At 35.8% G+C, this 21382-nt stretch overlaps 1 protein-coding gene across 1 annotated transcript in view; it reads right to left on the bottom strand.

The window, feature by feature from the left end:
• Positions 1-540: 540 nt before the first annotated feature.
• The window catches only part of LOC131073973 (sec-independent protein translocase protein TATC, chloroplastic), a 67568-nt gene continuing 46726 nt past the window's right edge, over positions 541-21382 (bottom strand). The window contains exons 3-4 of the mRNA XM_058010507.2: positions 1560-1850; positions 541-1107 (exon numbers count right to left, since the gene is read on the bottom strand). Coding sequence (XP_057866490.1) covers positions 883-1107; positions 1560-1850 — 516 coding nt within the window. The 3' untranslated portion in view covers positions 541-882. The remainder of the gene's footprint in view (positions 1108-1559; positions 1851-21382) is intronic.

The following is a 21382-nucleotide window of genomic DNA, read 5'->3' as shown; positions in this document are numbered from 1 at the left end:
TGTAGATTTGCTCCCATACCAAATGCAGAGAAAATGTCTATTTGTATGTATCACATGTTTTTCTTTGGGTGCTGCCCCTAGCAGCTATTTATTTAACTAAAAAAAAGAAAAAAATGTTATTTTTAAAGGGCCAACTGAAAATGAACAGCTTTAAATAGAATGTTAGACAACGGGGATTTAGGTGTCAGTATTCTGTTACATTGGTAAGGAGTTTTAGCAGCGACTATCATCAACAGCAATAATATTTAAAAGCAAAGCAGCAAGTTGGTAGTGATTTTGCATCGAGAATGGTTCAGCCGCATTGCACATCAGCCTTTGTTTGTATTCCAGAAGTGCCTCACAGCAGCAGTGATCCTTTCAAAGGGAGTTTCAGCAGCACACTACGGCAAAATCTTAATTGATATTCAACAAATTTCCGGCACTGATCATCAAAAGTGCCAAAACTACATCATTCAATTCAGATTTTCAAGTATTGATACCAATATTTTAGAGACGAATTTCAGTCTCTGTCGTCATTAACATACAGCTGATTATATTCAGTGAGGTTTAAATCAGAAAATTTATATTTTCAAACAAAAAGGCAGTGCTACGGTTTTGTGACAATTATCTGTTGTCACAAAGTACTCACACTTTTAAAAGGACTTTGGAATGAGTCACCTTTTTAACAAAGTTGCCAAGATTCCAGAGAAGGTTGCCAAGAAGCTTAGGAATCTAAAAATTTTAAAATAATGAAGACAAACAATAGTATACTATTCTAATAATATCATTTGAATTTTCCGAAGGTAAAAAGAGCTTGAAAGCTTTCAATTTACTGGTTACAAATTTGATATACATTGATACGCCTATAATATACATTGAAATGTGCTCTCCATCTTCGTTTAATTAGGTTATCTTATTCTGGGGTGCAATCAGTTTCACAAGGGCTGCACCGCCTAAATAGAGACCAATGAGTGGACCTGCCAAGAGAACCTGAGTCAAGGGATCAGTTGAAGGTGTCAACACAGCTGCTGCAACCACAGCACCGACCACCACATATCTCCAAACTGAGAGCATTTGCTCTCCAGTCACCAACCCAGTCTGTCCAAGTAATAATTGTATGACTGGAACCTGTCAAATATACATTACTGGGCTCAGTAAACACATACAGATAAGTCAGAGCAAGCACACAAGGGTGCCAACTGATAAGTATCACCCCTAAATTCATCAACAGAAAATCATTCACTTTTGAAACTTGAAAGGACATGGGTTGGGGCATCCTATCACAAAATATGCAAAACAGAGCTAAAAATAAAGACAAGCTTATTGTCTGGAATCTGGATTATATTCCATATCAAATGTGCAAAGTGGAACCTTCAGCTTATGCATTGAGGACAGGCACGTATCAAACAGGATAAATTGAGAATTAGAGGTTACAAGCCTTCAGTATCATAGCTATCTTCTGGAAGCTAAACAGCAGAACAAATTTTCTATCATAACAAACATACGCTATGGCTTCTGGTTTCGTTAAGTAATTTCAGAATCTAAAGCAATAAAAATAAACCCTTGTTTAAATAGAATACCTGAAAAGCTAGTCCTGTGCTGAACATAAGCACCAGCACAAACTCAAAGTACTGATCAATTGACCAGAGAGACTCCACCACTCCTTCGGCATAACTTACAAAGAAGTTTAGTGCTGCTGGAGTCAACACTTCATAAGAAAATGCAAGGCCGGCATAGAAAAGGACTGATGAGCCTAGAACAATTGGCCCCAAAAATCTCTTTTCACTTCTTGTTAAACCCGGAACCACAAATCCTATAATTTCATAAATGATGACAGGACTCCCCAAAAGTAGGCCACTGTAGCCAGATACCTGCACATAAAAATAGCCTTAATTATGATAGGAATATATATCTCAGTATTCTCACTAGCACTCCCTTGCAAATGCATCTCTATGAATAGCCCCAATAAAGATGAATAATAACAATAGAAACAAGTATATATATATATACAAATAAATGAATAATGGAGAACAAATGATCAGACATTTTCTCTATATCTAGCAAACTCTGGTGACAATCAAAGAGAATAAACTATGCTACTTAGCATGTACCTTATTTCATATGATAGTCAACTTATTAACAGAAAGTGAGTGTCTCTAGATTTGACATTCTTGATACCTTTGATCAAAAAGACTGGGAGCTTTCAAACCCAGTACATACTATTATGTTATGATATATTTATCCCCGAACAGTATACTACATAGTACCATAACAGTATAAAGCAAAATGCTAACAAAGGAAGAAGTGATAAGTATGCCCTAGAAAATACAAGCAAAAATTTATTAAGAGAGAGAACGACCCACAAGAACTTGGGTTATGTGTGCCCTGCAATGTAATAAAAACAAAATTATTGGCAGCTTATGCTCTTGAGCACCCCAAGACCATTCCTAATGTTGTTCGTGTGAACTTGGGATATATGTGCCCTACAATGTAGCAAAAAGAATTGCATTGGCAGCCTATACTCCTGAGCTACCTAAGACTATTCCTAATGTTGTTCATGTGCCCCGTATGACGAAGTGGATGAGGAAATGCCATATAACTCAAGCTGCCAGAATCAAATGCAGGGCACAAGAAAATTGTGTTCTACACACCTGTTCCATATGTTTTTTGCTCCAGGCCTATTCAAGAGTTGTTCATCAAGTGAAAATGCTTCCATCAGAAGATACTACCGGAGAATATGAACATGTTGCTGCACACCCAGATCTATGCAAGCTTCGTTGCAAAAGATTTTTAGGGCAAGAGACTTGTTATGAACCGTCCACTTTGACGGATTACATTTGTAGTAATAAGAACAATGAAGCAGGTTTTATAATATTACAGAGGCTGAGAAAAAATGTAAAATTAGCAGGTATGCACCTTAAGAGCAAAGAGACTAAGCTTTATCAAAACAAAAATGTACAAAAAGAGATGAAAACATATGATGTTGCATCCTGTGACAATTTATAAAATTTGATGAGAAAACAATGGATTTGGATGTATACAATATATATATACACATCCTGTATATATCTATATATATGTAGGCCAATATAAATAAGGCAATTAGCATAAAATACATAAAAGCAAACATTAGAAGGTCCTAGACAAGATTACAATTCCAACAAAAACTTTGTGGGATCAAAAGAAGCATTTCATTTCTCTTTTTATTGGGAGGCAAACCCTATTGAACAATGTATTGACTGTTCAATAAACTCTGAGTTCCACTTGACTTCTGCCTCATGTATAATCTTTGCACTATCTATGCATATATTTGCTTAGCTACTCTAAAAGATTTTCCCCATTATATGGTGGAACCTGGCGTATTTCATATGTGTAGTTTACTATTGCATTGACAATTATGTTTGGCATACAGAGCTTAAATGAAAATGAATGCATAAACTCCAGCAGATAGGTGAATTTTGAATTTGTATACTAGTGCCAAGTCCACAATTACACCCTATTTTTTTTTTTCAATGTAGCCTTTTCTTTCTACTTTTGCTTCTCTTTACATTAGTATTCTAACCATAGATGCACAAAAATATATCCATTACAAAGATACTCCTTGAAGTCTACTCCGATCTACAATTTCCTGGTTGGATCGTGCAGAGTTGGAAATTGTCTACTTTTGGAGATGCAGTGGCATCCACTAACAAATAAAGTCTACTCCAAAATTATGGCTCGCTGAATGGGTAGACAACAGCTAATGAAAATCTTTGCAATATATTAAGTTGCACTTAAAATTCGTACGACCTCCTTTCTCACCAATAGCATTTAAAAATAAATAAGGATAAACCTTACACTAATAATAAGTACAACTGGGAGGTACAAAAGGTACGTCACAATAAAATAATGTACGGTTACGGTTCATCACTTAACTCTTACCACAATATCATTTGGTACTGACTGGTAAGACCAGCTATAGCATATAGATTTCCCACTAGGATAGCAATGAAAATAAAATACTCTCGGCTTAAACTAATATATGCTAAAATAAAATCTTCCACTCACAAAAAATCTCAAATCACGATTGAAAATAGAATACTACAATCTCTCATACAAATGTGACTTTTGAATGAAACCACCTCAACTAGAAACCAAGAGGGGTTTCGTCCTCCATAGATTTTTTGTCTTCGATTGTGGAGATGAACAAAATACTCAAGGTCTATAAAAAGTGTTCAATAACAATAGCAAATAGACGTGTTTTTCCCTTCCAAACTCTTTTTTTATATGCACCCCTTTTAATTTCAAATTATTTTTTCCAGCCAAAAGTCATCTCCAAATGTGTTCGAAAACATTTTCAATAAAATATTTATTTTCATCTAATCGATAAACTAATAATAATATTTAAGTCGTCCCTGATTGGACCACTTAAATTAGTTTTATATTATTTCCCTAATTGTATCCCTTAGCCTATGGGAAATAAGAAATAGGATACAGGCTTTTTGGATAAATTAATTTTGAAAAGGAGACATGGCAATTTACCCTTCTAAATTTGCTTACTGTCAAGCAATTGCAAATTTGGATGCTCAAGAATCTCTACACCATCCCAAGTAGCATCTTCAGCTGGAAGATGTTTCCAACATGCCAAATATTATGATATGGTCGCATTCCTCAATTTCTTTTCTCTATGTCCATTGGTAGCTTCTAGAACTAAAATCAACTTCCCTCATCCTTCAAGGGAGGTAACTTTTTTGACAGTATGATATGTTGTCCAAGGGCCATATCGAGACACAAAACATGGAACACAATGTGGAATTTATAATATTGAATGGCAATTATAGTTCATAAGCAACTTCTCGAGTTCTCATAATCCTATAAAAGTTTTAAAAAATTGGGTTTCGGTTTCTTAGCTCCCTTTCTCTTGATAAAAGATCGTCTATAAGGATGCGACCTTACAAAACCCAAGTCTCCAACCTCAAATGACTTCACCATACGGTTTCAATCTGCATACAATTTTTGATGATTCTAAACTTGTTGGAGGTGATCTTTGGGTGCTCTCAACACATACTTTGTGTTTAACCAAATCATTAGCTATCAGTATACAATGATTCAACAAAGGTTTAACCATATATTGTCATGAATGGGAACATACCAATAGACATGTGATAAGTACCGATCAAAAAAAATAGACATGTGATAAGTGTTATAACAATATTTGCCCATACATAACCAGTTCACCCAAGTTGATTTCTGATTTGAAACATACTTTCTCAAATATCCCTCGTAGTTTCTCAAATATCCCTCAAACCATTTATTCACTATTTTTGTTTGACCATCAATTTGAGGATGGTAACTAATGGTTGGAGTGAGTTATGTGGCTAATAGACGAGATAACTCCTTCCAAAAACCACTAAGGAATCTATTGTCCCTATCACTTAAACAATATTTTTAGGCAACCCATGTAGCCTAAATATTTCCCTGCAAAACAAATTTGCCACTACATGAGCCTTAAATTTTGATGACATAGCAAAGAAATATGCATATTTTGTTAGCCTATTCATGGCATATATGTAATATTTCCCTTGAACCTTAAGTAAACCAATAATGAAGTCCATAGATATGCTTCACCATTTCTAGTTAGGAATAAGCAATGGCTGTAACAAACTTGCAAGAAAAGTCTGCTTTGTTCTATTGACAAACAATGCATTCTCTAATATGCCTAAGAACATCTTTCTTAAGTCTCTAAGTAGAAAAAATTTCCTTGATCTACCTTTAAGTATTGTAATATCCTAAATACCCTACTAGAGGTGTATCATGGAAAGCTATTATAATCTTTTCCTTCATTTTGGATTCTGGAATGAGGAAAATTTTGTTCTTATAGAGAAGAAGTTCATCTGTCACTATATACCTATCATCCTTCACCATCAATGAGATTAGTAGCAAAAGTATTTTTAGCATATTCTTCAATAATGGAAATCTTCCAATCAGCAGTAATAATAGAAACAAAACACAAACTAGGATTCCTAGAAAGAGCATCAGCAACTACGTTCTTTTTACCTTTCATGTATTCTATGACAAAATCATTCATGTCTTGTTGCCTCGAGAAGAATTTCAAACTATTGTGATATGTTTTAACCATGCTTGAAAAACTTGGACTCGGCAATAACTTGGCAAATTTATTGAACATTTGAAAATACACAATTTTTTAAAATATTCTTCAAAAACACACATATACTAAATTTGTAGAGCATATTACTAATTTTCTTCATATAAAAATCAAAATTTATATACCTATGTATATGAAACAAGAATTTTAACAAATGCTGTAGTCATCACAATTCCTAGGTATTTGCATGTAAAGGTTGGAGGTGAAAACAAGGCACATGAACCATATAAACTGCGACTTACAAGTCATAAAAGAGGTCTTATCAAACCAAATCAATAATACACTAGAAAGACTATATTAAAAGAATTATTTCCTATGCAAACTATGGATTATAATCTAATTTGTATAAGCTATAGGAAAATGCATGAACAAAACATAATAGTGGATAGAAAAACTTGTATATTGTTTAAGTTATATACCAAGTGTAAGAGTTAAGGTAGTGTTGACGTGTATTTTGTACACTATCAAACACAGAATAAAATACCCAAGGGTACCTTATCCTCTCTTGAATAAAGTCGCTAACTGCTGAAGATTTCGCAAGAAGGATCAGTTAGGATGACTCCAATGTTCTTTTAGTAGGGTCTCTACGTGTGGATAAGCACCAGTGGTCGTTGTGATTGCTGTGTCATCAAGGGGCCTTACGTTGCCGAAGATTTTGCTAAACTAAACAAGCTTTTTTTTTAAAAATAACAAAAGGATAGGGTTGGCAAGAGGTCTAATCTAGTCTAACCCTAAGAATGACTTGATGTGGACAAGACTTGGTGAGATTCTACCAACTTCAATTTTGCCATAAATTAACAACTCAATTGAAATTGATGCGATCTTCTAAGGTAACAAATGATTTTTCAATACATCAAAGATCAAAGACACTACCACGAAGGTACATATCCAAGATACAACAATGATTGAAGGTTTGAGTGATTCCAATATCTCCAGTCGACCACGCAAGGCGTTCCTACAATCAGCAAGAAGCTAGTGGTTTGGAAAGCGAATCCTACCAAAGATCAAGTCCAACACTTTGTCCTTCGAATTAACACACTACTTTGATTGAGAGTGATTCAAGAAAAATGTACAACCATGAAGATAACCAAGAGAATTGCAACAAAACACCATAACTTCAATATTTTATTGATCTCAAAGCCATCATGTACAACAATTGTTTGAATTCCTTTCTCCAAGCTCAATCTTGCTACAAAAGTAAATTGCTTCTAAACTCTAATCTCTCTAATACATCAATAATCTAATCTTCTTCTAATATCTGATGATAAAATGAAATGAAATGAGGGTATAAATAGCATCCTCAATTACAATGAACGGTCCAGATCAAAAAGCAGATCAACGGTCAAGATCATGACACCTAAACCCTAATTAGGGTTTGTTACAAATAGCCTCCTTTTTACTGAACAATATTAAATGCATAGCCAAATATTAAATTTGGCACAAAAACCTAGGAGACATAGACCAATGACAATTAAGATGCCATGTCATCTATAACAACCTTTCATCTAGAATCTTATTCCCTTTCCAATGCTCCTTTTTAGCATATGCAATGAATCTTGATACGATTCCTTCGATCTCAGCAATTGGAATCTCGGGAAGATTCTTCATTCTTTCTTCCAAGTGGATGACCTGATCAAATGCCTCGAGAAGAGCAGTGTCCCATCCAGGTTCAAGTTCCTTAGTCTTTTCAATCAGGAGCATGGTAGCAAACATCTGGTCCTGTTGCTCATCTGTGATATTAGCGTCCTTGCAAAAGATGACCTTGATTCTATCCTCTAATTCATGCAAATCCACATCTGTCTCAACTTCGATCCTCCTGTCAAGAATAGTACGCAGTACCTCAAATACTTTGTCCTGGATTGGGTTGATCACCTCCTCAACATGGCTACATCTAGTACTGATGTCCTCGAAGAGAACTTCCTTCATCTGGAGTAAGGTTGACCACTGAAGTAAACTGTGAGGTCCTCCATCCATGATCTTTTCCTGTGCTAAGACCTTCCTCGATGTTTGTCTGATTACTCGCAAGACAGGAATGATAACCTCTTTGGTATGAGCAAAAGCAGCTACTGTTATCATCAAATTGTGGATAATCTCAAGAACCTGGATAACCCTATGAATGGTCTTCATCATCCTTGTTGCAAATTCTATGGCAACTGTATGAGATTTGTCCATCCAAGTACTCATACGCTGGACCATACTCCTGAATCTCTCTGCCTCACCAATTGATTGAAGGGGAAGTGCCTGTATGGGTGATCTTGCTGGATCCTGACGTCCTAAAGGCTGATTGAGATGGCTGAAATATGTTCTCCATGCACCAACTTCTCTCTCAAGCTTTCTATTTTTCTCCATTTCTTCCCTAAGCTTATCTTTCAACGCCTCAAACGAATCGGTGGCGTCATCTAGTGTCTGCTCGGCTGTGAGTGGACCAAGCTCAAATGTCTCTACATCATATTCTTCTGCTAGGATCTCACCTTCATACTTGTCCACTGCCGGTGTAGCTATCTGTAACTTTCTGGATCCAGTCTCATCCCTAATCATCTTGGACATCTTGGTAGCCTTCTTCTTCTCTGTCACTTCCTGAGAATGTCCAACAAGGCTCTCTAAATCAATCACATTGTCTTCGTCCTCGATCACAATCACCTTCGTTAATCTTTCCTTCAACCAATCTGGGATAGCCGATCTTGTCTCTTTAACCTGTATCTCCTTATGCAATGCTTCTTCTTCTCTAGGAGGAGATGTTACCTCGTCATTGTTCTTGTCTTCATGTAACTCATAATCTTGGAGAGATCCACTTGGTGACCCTCGAGGTGCCTGTCCTTCTTTATCATTCTGTACCATTGACTCCATAGACTCTTCTACTTCAAGTGTCCTCTTCTCTTGTCGAGAAGATGTGCCGGATGAGCGATCTCGGTTGGCCCCTTGCTTCTTCTTGGAAGATTCTTTCTTCTCAGGTCTCTCTTTTCTCTTCGAGCCTCTTGGATGGAGATCGCCTTCACTTGCGCTTTGAAGGTTGCCTTCACTTGTATTTCTGGGATTAGGATTACCTTCGCTTACACTAGCTCCACCTTCAGCTGGTTTCTCTTCCAAAGTGAAAGTCATAGCTATGCCTTGCTCTCTCAACTTCTGATGCTGCACATCAACCCATCTGCGAGTACAAGACAAGACTGGAGCCATCAAAGCATCTAAATCCACGACCTCGGGCTCATTCCAATCTAACCTTACTGATTTGCTTTCTCGGTCATAGGATGACTGGAGATGTCTGCCACTGTCCTGAGCTTGGTCGGCCACTCTATAAATCTTGCATTTCCTGATGAAATCCAAAGGCAATCTAGAATGCATCTTTCTTTTCACTTCAAGATCGTCTAGGAGATTCATCATAAAATCTTCTATCTGAAACTCATGCTTAAATTTCCTACCGACTGTCTCCTCTATATATCCATGTGGATCAAAGCTTTCTCTCAAAGCAAAGAATGAAAAAGAATACAAAGCTAACTCCTTCTAGCGCCAATTCTGTTGACGTGTATTTTGTACACTATCAAACACAGAATAAAATACCCAAGGGTACCTTATCCACACGTAGAGACCCTACTAAAAAGAACATTGGAGTCATCCTAACTGATCCTTCTTGCGATATCTTCAGCAGTTAGCGACTTTATTCAAGAGAGGATAAGGTACCCTTGGGTATTTTATTCTGTGTTTGATAGTGTACAAAATACACGTCAACAGGTAGGCACATGCAAATTTTAAAGATCCCATATTCATAGAAATTCAAGATGATCTAAGGAAGGGAATAAGACAGGTCCATAAATTGCTTAATAGATCTAATGAATAATCATTTACAAATTTTCCAATAACAATAGTTAATCACAATGGAGAAAGAGCTATTGCATGCATGTCATGGGATGCATGTAGATAGAAGGAACTAAAATAACATGCAGTATTCCCTATTGCCGCTGTCAAGCCCTCACTCTTGCACCATCTTGTGCCCTTAGTCATACATCCTATTTTCGTATATGATAAACAGTTTATAACCCTAAAAAAATGTTTTTTCTTGAAAAATCCATTTTATACTGAAATGCGACAAATTTTCAACGGATTTTAGGGCATCATGTGCACATTTTTGCAATTTTTTAGCAAAAAAATTGTCATGCATTTTCCAAAAACACATCGCTGCATTTTGTAACAAGTAACTCACAAACTACTTTGCCCTACAAGTACTCACTGGGTTTTTCAGCTATGGGTTTAACCACAAATCTCCCACAAACAAAGTATAGCCTAAACCTTTCGCACGCATAATAGCCAACATTTCTTTGCTATAAATGGAGAATTAACTTTTGGTTCTCTCAACTTCCTACTTTCAAAAGCTACGAGGTGTCTTTATGTGTCAAACAATCTCCAATCCCCTCTCTTGTTGCATCACATTCCACAACAAAAGAGAGAAATCTTGTAGTACAGCAAGTAAAAGACATGAGTTCGTTACCTATTTAAGCTTATCAAAAACTTCATGTGTTGATTTTGTCCAAGCAAAAAATCCTCTCTTTTTTCATATCAATTAAGGGTGTTGTAAGTTGTGAAAATCCTTGAACAAATCTTCTATAAAAACATCAAAGGGCAAGGAATCCTCTGAACCAAGTCAATGTGGTAGGAGGGGACCAATCTAGGATAGCTGTAATGTCCCCATTTTGAAATAAGATTTCATAATAAATACTAATAATAAAATTAAAATATAAAAGACTAAAATAAAATTAAAATATAAAAGAATAAAATTAAATTAATTAAAATTTAGTTAAGTTCTCAGTTACCGGGTTCGACAGTTTTGGGCTCCAAACGAGAACCAGGTCCGCGTTGGGTTTGCCCTGAGTCTGGGTAGGGTGTGTGTGTCGACAAACCCAACCCACGAACCCAAAAGGCAATTAACATTTCCCAAACCCACGAATTGGGTTTGTGTCCCCAAACCCGAACCGGTAACTTAGGTTAAGTTTAATGAATGGTCAAAAGGCATGAAGTGAAAATTTGTGACTCCCTCAAACATGGGGTATAAAAGGGAGAAGAGAACTTCATTGGAAGGGGAATTTAATCTATAATGAGAAAGAAGTGCAGATCTGATTTGAATAATAAGACAGCAAAGAGGAGACATGACCCTTTAAATAAATGTCCCTTTCCAAAGAGATGTGTCTCCTCAATAAAATATGAAACTAAGTATAAAAGGGTATGGAATAGAGGAAGGAAGAATGAAGGGAACATAGGAATAAAAGAAGGATTAATAGAAGAAGAAAGGAATGAGAAGGAAATGAGGAAGTGACTTTTTCAAAAGGTAATAACTATGAAAGGTTGCGACTCTCTCAAAGGGCAGAAATGATGAAGGGTGGTAATTGTGAAAGGTTGTGACCATTGCAAAAAGGCAGACATGATGAAGAGGTGTGACTCTCTCTCTCACATTGGAAGATAAAGGGGAGAAAGTTTCATTTGAGGAGGAGATCCAAGGGAAATCAACTTGGGAAGTAATTTAATATTTTAAAAGGTAGCAATAAAGGGTGGTGACTCAATTCTAATGAAGGGTGATGAGTCAAGTCATATGAAAGGTGGTGACCCTTTCACCAATGAAGTATAAAGAGATGGTTCCAATCATACAAGAATCACCTATCAATCATCATTTGCATCATTCAAATCATTCAAATCAAGCAAACAAATCATTCTATCAAAACAGCATTCATTCAATCATCATTCACCAATATATCAAACCAGCCTTCATTACATTATCACTCGCCAACACCTCAAATCAAGCAATCAAAGATATTCATTCAATCAATAAAACAGGGAGCAGATCTGATATAAGATAGTCAAATTCAGGCATACAGAGATTTAGTATAACAACCCTGATTTGGTATGAAGTAGTAATTCTTGTGGTAGGCCACATAATGAACCTTATGTATAATTACTCACATATGAACCAATGTGTATGCAATCTAAGGATATGATATTATTATATGATTTCTTATATATAGAATATAGACAATAATGTTGAATTCTTTATATGTCTGTTTAAAAGCTGTAGTTAACCATGATAGGAATAGAAAGGGAATACAGGGAGGGGAAACAGTTATGAGGTCCTCTTCTAAGCACGCCATCTCATGGTGGTGACAAATAATCCAATGAGGCTACGGGGGTGCAAGGAGTGCCCTGCTCTTGGGCTTGAAGGGAAGGGAAAGATGTTCCAAATACCCTATTGTAATTTCCCCAAACCTCAACCATGTTTGACCATTAGATTAAGGAACTCCAATCATAAGAATGAGAATAAGGGTGAGAAGGAGAGGAGAACGGCTATGGAGTTCCTCACGAGGTACACCCCCTCATATGGATGGCAAAGGGCCACATGATGGCCAAGAGGGATGGTATATACCATAGTTGAAAAAATGTGATTTTTTAGCAGACTCACTCGTGCTCGCTCGCCATATTTGGCCGCAAGTCACTCAGAAACAAATTTTGCCCTAGCTCACATCACATTTAACAGCAAAAACTAGCTAAAACTAGTAGGGTTTTGGGCAAAATAAAAGGTTAAAACAAAAAGAAAACTTTAACTTTCAAAACCTAAAATGCATTACTCATTTTGCACCCCTTCCCAATTGCAACGGAGGTGTAAAAATGATGTGAAAAGAAGACTCGACAGCATGCCACGAAAGAACCACGAACTCAAGCACAAACAGATGTGATTTCATTAGGACATGATTCATCAAGTTCAGACTTAAGTGTTTCCATTACGGCATTACCAATTCATTATTTCACATTTGTTCTTCAGAATACTCAGCTCATCATGAAGGTTTGGCATCTGGACTGTTTGCTTACAAGAAAATATTTATGCTTTTCTACTGATTCATGAGATTAAATCTTAAGGTCAAGACTCAAACTCTTATCAATATTTTCTACCAGTTCTTGTCGAATGTGTTTTTTTATAAATCTTCACACTTCTACCATGTTGCCATTAAGTTGAATACGATCTTAGCAAACAGAAAACAAAACCAAAAAAAATGGAATTCCATTGTGAAGTCCTGGGAAGGCCCTGAGGATCATACCCAATGCTCATAATCCATATTTCCCTTACCATTTACGAGCGATCTGAAAACAAGATTTTGTTACGACTTAAATTTATTTTCAATTCCACAGTATACTTATTTCAGTAATTTTATTTTTATGATAAAATTGCCTTCATTGAGGAATATATCCAATATTATTTTACAGACATCTAAGATTTATAAATAATTTTGTTCATTTGTAAATCAGATTCCTAGTTAATTTTGAAACAGTTTTGTCTACGTTTTACTTGTATATAGAAGTGGAATCTGTTGTTACTGTTTACTTGTATGGAGCAGGGATAAAATAAATAGCCATTGATTTCTGTCAACAGTAGTGTTCAGTAACTAGTTAATAGGAGATTGCATATTTATAGACCTATCCAACTGAGCTATACTCTGAAGCCTTTTTAACAAATCCATTGTGTACCTATTTTATATTAGAATGATGTATTGTTTCTTTAATGGTCATCTAATTGTCTTAGTTTAGGAAAGTTTCCTTTTCCGCATTCTGTTAACAATTGTTTCTTTTAGAAACATCATCAAAGAAACATCATCTCTTGTAACTTTTTTATAGAGAGCTTTCGTCTCTATTGTTTAATATACAATCGAATATTTGAAAATGGTAATAGAACGGGTCGATGGAGTTTTTCAAAATTTGGTGAATTTTTTAAAATAAAAATTCATGGCCTCTTGTTTTTTGGCAAATTCTTTAATAAAAAATTGGTGGGTTTTTGTTTTCCTGAAATTTGAGGGTTTTTAAACCAGTTTTTTGGAGATTCATGAGTGTTTTCTCTTCGTGGGCCATCTCTGTTAGTTCGTGCGAGGGTTTGCAGCTTTGTAAGGTTGTTTGTACTTTGTAGATTAATGTGAAAATTTCATGGGCAAGGGTTTTCACAGATCGAAAACTTGGGATTCTTTTGGCAAGGAATTGTGGGTTTCTTCTAGCACCGCGTTTTTTTTTTGCTCACGTCCATTCTTTTCAGTGCCATTTTTGGAAACTTTTTCAGGCGTCTTCTATTGTTTTGCGGACATGAAAAAAGAGTTGGAGGCATCATTTTGTGCTTTCTCATGGGATTTTCCTGTCATTTGCTGCAATGTGCCATTTTTTTCTGAGCTACTAATGAGCTTTTTGGTTGCATTTTTTCAGCCAAGGGCGGTTTTTGTCTCTATTCGCCAGCTTTGCAGGTGTGCGACAACTTTCTAGTGATGTTTTTCCGCAATCTGCTCGTCACTCCTTCGACCTCGGGTTTTCTATCACAGAATTCAAGAAAATTGTGGTTGTTTATTCCTTTCACCCTAGGGTTTTGTGGTTGTTTGTACCTTCTGCGATGAAGGATATGATGGGTTTATAATTTTTTCCCTTAAAAAATTATTGGTGGGGATTTAATAAAAAATTTCCGTTAAAAAATTTCTGATGGGTTTTTTAATAATTTTTTTCCCTTAAAAAAATTTCTGATGGCTTTTAATAAATTTTTTCCCTTCAAAAATTTCTGATGGGTTTTAATAAAAATTTTCCCTTAAAAAAATTCTGATGGGTTTCAACATTTTTTTTCCCTTAAAAAATTCTAGGAGGATTTTAATAATTTTTATCCTCAAAAAAAATTGTTGGGTTTTTCCGTTTTTCCTCAAAAACGAAGTTTTGTATTCTAATTTGTGCCTCAGATTTCTAGGTTTTTTATTGTGGGTTTTGATCGATTTTTCACCTCAAAAATTGTGTCCAGTTTTGATCAATTTTTCACCTTAAAAATCGTATCTAGTCATCTATAATTCACGATGCTCACGTGTGATTCTGGGTTTTGCATGATTTTGTAAATCATGAGTACAAGTGTTCCTGTCTTAGGGTTTTTATCGTCTTTTCCGAAAAAACGATGCTTTGTAAACTTCAATTTCAGCGTTTGACGATTTATCCATCAAAAATCGTTACTTCTTGCAATCTGTTGTTGGGGCATCATGCTCAAGATGCAAAAGTTTGTTGAGGGTTTGTCGATTTTTCATCAAAATCGTGCTTTCAGTTTCATCTTCCTTTCAATGTCTCTAGCAACAAGGAGTGATACTTTTGTTACCCAACATTAGGTTGGACGATTGGTGATGCTTTTTTATTTGTGCTATCCAAAAGTTTTACAGATTCTGGGAGGGTCACTGGCAATCTCTTGTCACAAAGCGTTTCGAGAAGAAGGGGGCAGCCTTCTCTTTTTTCTCTCAGTAATTAGAACAATGACCATTAAGGGAGGGTATTAGAATAATGCATTGTTTCTTAAATGGTCATCTAGTTGTCTTAGTTAGTTTAGAAACATCGTCTCTTGTAAATTCTTTATATAGAGCTTTCGTCTCTATTGTTTAATATACAATCGAATATTTGAACATTTTATAATCGTTCCCTTCAATAAAACCAAATTTCCTTGAGACGCCTGTCAAACAATTCTTGTCGCTTGATTATGCTAGCACGTTTTGCATACATGTGTGCAGGGGTAGTTGTAGTTCAAAATTGAAATATCTAAATAAATTATTAAAAAAACCTTGCCAAAACATAGCATTTATTGCAATTTCTGAAAGACTTAAAGTGAAACAATTTTTGTTCATTTCAACGTCAATATTCTGAAAGCCTGGAAAGATTGATCGTACTATTTATATGTTCTCTAATTTTTTATGTTGGCTCTTTCTTTTGCTAGGTTCCCTTCCTACTTTGCTAAAAGAAAATGGCTTTTGCAAGTAGAGTCAATGACAAAAAAGAGGGACCCTTGTTGGAAACATGGGACACTAGGTCCAACACAAGGAAATGTCATTGTATCCATTGCACTAAGTCTATGAAAGGTGACATCAATCGGCTCAAATATCACCTTGCAAGGATCGCATGCCGAGATATTACACCATGTGACAAATGTCCTAAAGAGACTACAAGGGATGCAATAGCAACACTTGAAGCATATGATCAAAAGGCAGCAAAAAAGAGAATAAGAGGCAATGACAGCCCCAAGGGCAGATTTGAGTTCTATAGGGTCACATACAGATGTGGGGGCCTTTAGTTCTTCCCTTGGGCCACGGATACAAGGATCGGGAAGTGTGGGTAGCCATATGACAAACTTTTTTGTTCCACATAACACTCTTGGTGCACAACTTGGATTACAAGGAACTGCATGGAATAAAGAGTTGCACCATGAGACGAAGTTGGTGTGTGCTAGATTTTGGTTCTACAACAATAATTCGTTCAATGTTGCTTCTAGTCCATATTGGGAGCAACTGGTCACTACATTGATCGTGGCATGTAAGGGGTTCAAGGCCCCAAGTCGTTATGAGTTGAGTGGGCCATTATTGCAAGATGAGGTCCAAAACACTCACCGATTAGTGGAAGAGGAAAGGAGTATTTGAAAAAAGAATGCTGCACCATTCTATCTGATTGGCAGACGAATGGCAGCAATAGAACACTCATCAACTTTCTAGTCGCTTCAGTGGGGCAGTTAGTATTTTTTAAATCAATTGATGCCTCCAATGAAGTGAAAATGCAAAACCTTGAGCAACATGTTGGATGAGGTGGTGATGGAAGTGGGAGTGTCGAATGCCATCTAGGTTGTGACCGATAATGCAACTGCATATGTGGCAGCCAAAAAACTTCTAATGGCTAGTCATCCAAAATTATTTTGGAGCACTTGTGTTGCCCATTGTCTTGACTTGCTCGAAAACTAAGCTAGGTGAAGAATGTGGTTGAAGATGGAAAGAATATCACAAAATACATCTACAATCACACATGGATCTTGAATCTTATGAGAGAGCACACTAATGGTAAGGATCTCGTGCGATCAGGGGTCACACGCTTTGCTACAAATTTCCTCATCTTGCAAACCATACTAGTTACATTCCCCAACCTGAAGCGAATGTTTGTGACTAAAAGATGGTTGGAGAATCCTTATGCTAGGAAGCTTGAAGCAGAGAAGGTTGTGGTTGCCATTTTTTATGTTAGTTTTTACAAGATGGTGGAGATCATCAATGTAAGTTTTCAATCTTTAATTAATGATTTATTATTTAATTTTCTAATATTACAATCTACTGATTTTGTTAAATTTTTTATATCTAAATGTCAGAACCATTGGTGGCAGTGCTACAAATGGTGGATGGGGATCATAATCCCATGGGGTATCTATATGAGGCCATCGATAAGGCCAAAGAGGCAATCCAGCACTTGTATGGGTCAAACAAGACCAAATATGAACCCATATGGCGCATAATTTATTGGAGGTGGAACTGACAACTCCACCAACATATTCATGTTGTTGCCTACTACTTGAATCCCAAGTTTTTCTTCTCGTTGACATTCAGAATTGATGCAGAAGTAGTTGTTGGCCTCAACACATGCATTTGAAGATTAGTTGATGATGAGCACCTTTGAGATCTAATACTGGATGAGTTGCAGAGCTATAAGAAGGCTATTTGCAAACGTAGGAGAGATACCCTACAGCTAGATTAAAAAAAAAGCATATGTTTAATTTTATTTTACCATTTATTTCACTCTTTAAGTTTATTAAAATCTTTACAAGTTATATATGACATTTTTTATCCTTGCAAATTTGTGGTGAGAAGACTATGGTGCCACAACACCTAAATCTTCAAAACCTTGCTATCTACATATTATTGTAACCTTGTAGTGCTTTCTGGTGGTGAACGCAACTAGAGTGTTTTTGAGGCCATTCACACAACAACGCTTGAATGACCTTGTCTATGTGCAGTAAAACCTTCGATTGCATGAAAAGAAGGTGCAAGGGCAAGAATCACATGAAGCACTTAACTTGGATGATATTGATCCATATTTAGTAGATTGGATTGCTGCTCCTGATGATGTTGATGTTGATGTTGATGTTGATGTTGATGTTGATGTGGATCCCTTCCTTATTGATGATCGGCTAAGTGAGTGGGAGAAGGTGGCAAAGGAATGGGATGAGAAAGTGGTAACCAGAGGAGGAATGTGAGGTTGGTCATGCAACAGAGGTTCCTATTGAGGCACCTATTGTTATGGTAAATCGATGTTATATTAAACAATAGAGACGAAAGCTCTATATAAAGAACTTACAAGAGATGATGTTTCTAAAATAAACAATCCTTAACAAAATGTACAAAAGGAACCTTTCCTAAACCAAGACAATTAGATGACCATTAAAGAAACAAAACATTATTCTAACACCCTCCCTTAATGGTCATCATCCTAACAACCCTACAAAAGACAATTTGTAGGTCTTTTGATCACAACCACAAAGAAGGATGCCCCTTCTCTTTAGAATTCTCTGTTGTTGTTGAGACCCTCCCTAGATCTGCAAAATGTTAATGATCAAGTGAACCAAAAACTGTCCAACTTGACGTTGGGAAAACAAAAAAATTGTCCCTCCTTGTAGCCAAAGACACCGAGAACAGCTCCTCAAAGGCTCAAACTGAAACCGTGATTTTGAGAAGAAAATTGTCAAACCCGAATCGACATACCCTTTTGCAAACTGTTGCCCTAGCAACTCTAGGTGCGATCCAGAACAACTACAAGATTAGAACACTAAAACATCAATGAGTAGCTGGCATAGAATCTGAAACACAAATCAGCACACAAAACTTTGTTTTTGAGGAAAAACAGTAAAACCCTAAAAATAGGAACACTCATGATTCTTGAGGATAAAATCAGGCAAAACCCAACATGATTTTTGAGGCAAAAGAATTGAAAAACCCTTACAATAATTTTTGGGGAGAAAATTATAAACCTTGTAGAATAATTTTTAAGGTAAAAAATTAAAAACCAAACAGAATAATTTTTTTAAGATAAATTATTATAAAACCCAACAGAATAATTTTGCTAGGATAAAAATTATAAAACCCACAAATATTTTGTAAGGATAAAAAAAAAATAAACCCACTAATTAATTTTTTTAAGGGGAAAAAATTAAGAAACCCCCACATGATAACCATTCGTTGAAATGGAAACCCTAGTCGTTGTGCAGAACAGCACCAAATCAACGAAATCCGCCTAGTGCCCTAGCCACAACCAAACAGGCCTACACACGAGAAGAAAACAGCACACAAACAAAAAAAACAGGTTGTCGCGCAAAAAACAATGCTCAGAAAAAACCTATTGCAAAAACTTTCTCAGCTCATCGCACAAATCCCAATAAACCCATGATTTTCTGAAAATTGTGAATGAAAAAGCGTGCAAATAGATAGCGTCGCGGCTACAAAAAACGCAGGAAAAGATGAAAAGGAAAAGCAATGTCTTAAAAAACACAAGTTGTCATGAAATTCAGAAAACAAATTGCGAAGCATGGAGACCTCAAGTCAAAAATCTGCACAGGAGGTTCAGGTTCCATGTGCCAAACAGAAACATAAAAATCGCGAAAAAATACGACGCCAATAACAAATAAATCTATTGTGGCCAACAAAAAATCACACCTAGAAGGTAAACTGCTACGTGAAAATCCAAGGAAAAAAATTACTTTTAACTTTTCCAAAAACAAAGACCTTCGAATGGAGAGAAAAGCAGATTTCAGAGTCCTCGTGCACAAACACGAATTATAGGAAAAGAACTTACGAACTTTTCAGAAAACAAGACCCCACAAATTTTTAAAAATTCGCCAAAAAACAAGAGGCCACGAAATTCTAAAAAACCCCATTGACCCACTCTGATACCATGTTATGGTAAATCGATATTATATTAAACAATAGAGACGAAAGCTCTATATAAAGAATTTACAAGAGACAATGTTTCTAAAAGAAACAATCGTTAACAGAATGCAAAAAAGAAAACTTTCCTAAACTAACTAATAAGACAACTAGATGACCATTAAAGAAACAAAACATTATTTTGATACCTATCACTATGGATGAGGCACCTCTGGCGCACCTATTGACGATGTTGCAACTACTTCAGCACCACCCACCCAACAACAATAGTCTATTTTGAGCGTTAGTCATAGATGCAATTTATGATTTCTCATTTTCATTGATACCAAAACTTGAACTTGATATGTATTAAAAATTTCAAAGGTGGTTGTTTTGTGATCTATGATAAATTGATATGTATTGAAACTCAATTTTATTCGGATGTTGTACTTGTTTTTTGGTCTATGCTATGTATTTAACTCAAACTTTGATTTATATATGATGGAAATCAGTATATCTTCTACAAATTCGATGTATTTGTGTATTTTTTAAGAATATTTTAAGAAATAATATATTTTCAAATGTACAATAACTTTGCTGAGTTATTGTCTATTGGTTGAAAATTTTGTACAACTGGGAAGATGTGCAAATTTGTGGTTTCAACTTCCCGTAAATTAGGAGAGTTTTATGCTCATATGTTGTGATTGAAACAACAAAGACGTTAGTCTTTCCTCTTCCTAGGAAAGAAACAACAATCTTAACAACAAATACAGCAGCTTAAAGAAACAACAAGAATACTTAAACAAAAAGGAAGTGAAGTTTCCATGAAAGCCCAAAGTTTTCCATCACTTCCCCAAGACGGGAAAATAGAAACAAAGCACAAAGTCTTGAGTTCCCACAATCCTATCTACCTTTTCAGAAGAATAAAACAAGAACAACGAACAGCATATAACAGCACAAAGTCTGCAAGTATGATGCACCTTCTGAACTATTTCAAATGGGAACAACCACAAGCACAAAGTCTTGCAACTCTTCTCAAATTTTAACTAATGACTAAATTAATTCAACTATCACTATTTGCAGCACAAAGTCTGCAAGAAATCAAATTTAAGTTCATTTCAACAACCTCGCTATGATCTCAAGCAAATACAAAGAAATCTGCCACTACGACACAAGACCACAATGGATATAAAAGTATGGCTTCAACACAAAGTCTGAAACTCAAAACTAATAGAATATTAAAATATGTTAATTTTAGTATTAATGCTCATTCAGTGTATATTCTATTTTTGACAGATCGTCTTCGATCTTCTCAGCAGTTTCTTATTAGAAACTTGCTATTCTTGTAAATAGCTTTGTATTATTTATGAGCGTCTTGCTCATTCTACTTAATCAATCAATTCTTTGAAATCCATTGCGTGTCTCGCACTGTTTTATGGTATCAGAGCCATAGGAGGAATTTTTTTTCGAAAATTTTTTAATCCTAATTTCCAATTAGTGGAAATTTTCGAAATTATTTTTCTGGAAAAATTTATCAAAGATTTTTTTGGCTTCTGGGGTAGAATCG

Source organism: Cryptomeria japonica, chromosome 9, assembly GCF_030272615.1.
Source record: "Cryptomeria japonica chromosome 9, Sugi_1.0, whole genome shotgun sequence".
NCBI lineage: Eukaryota > Viridiplantae > Streptophyta > Pinopsida > Cupressales > Cupressaceae > Cryptomeria > Cryptomeria japonica.
Note: the sequence above shows the minus strand (reverse complement) of the source record. Positions and strands in the feature narration are given on the sequence as shown.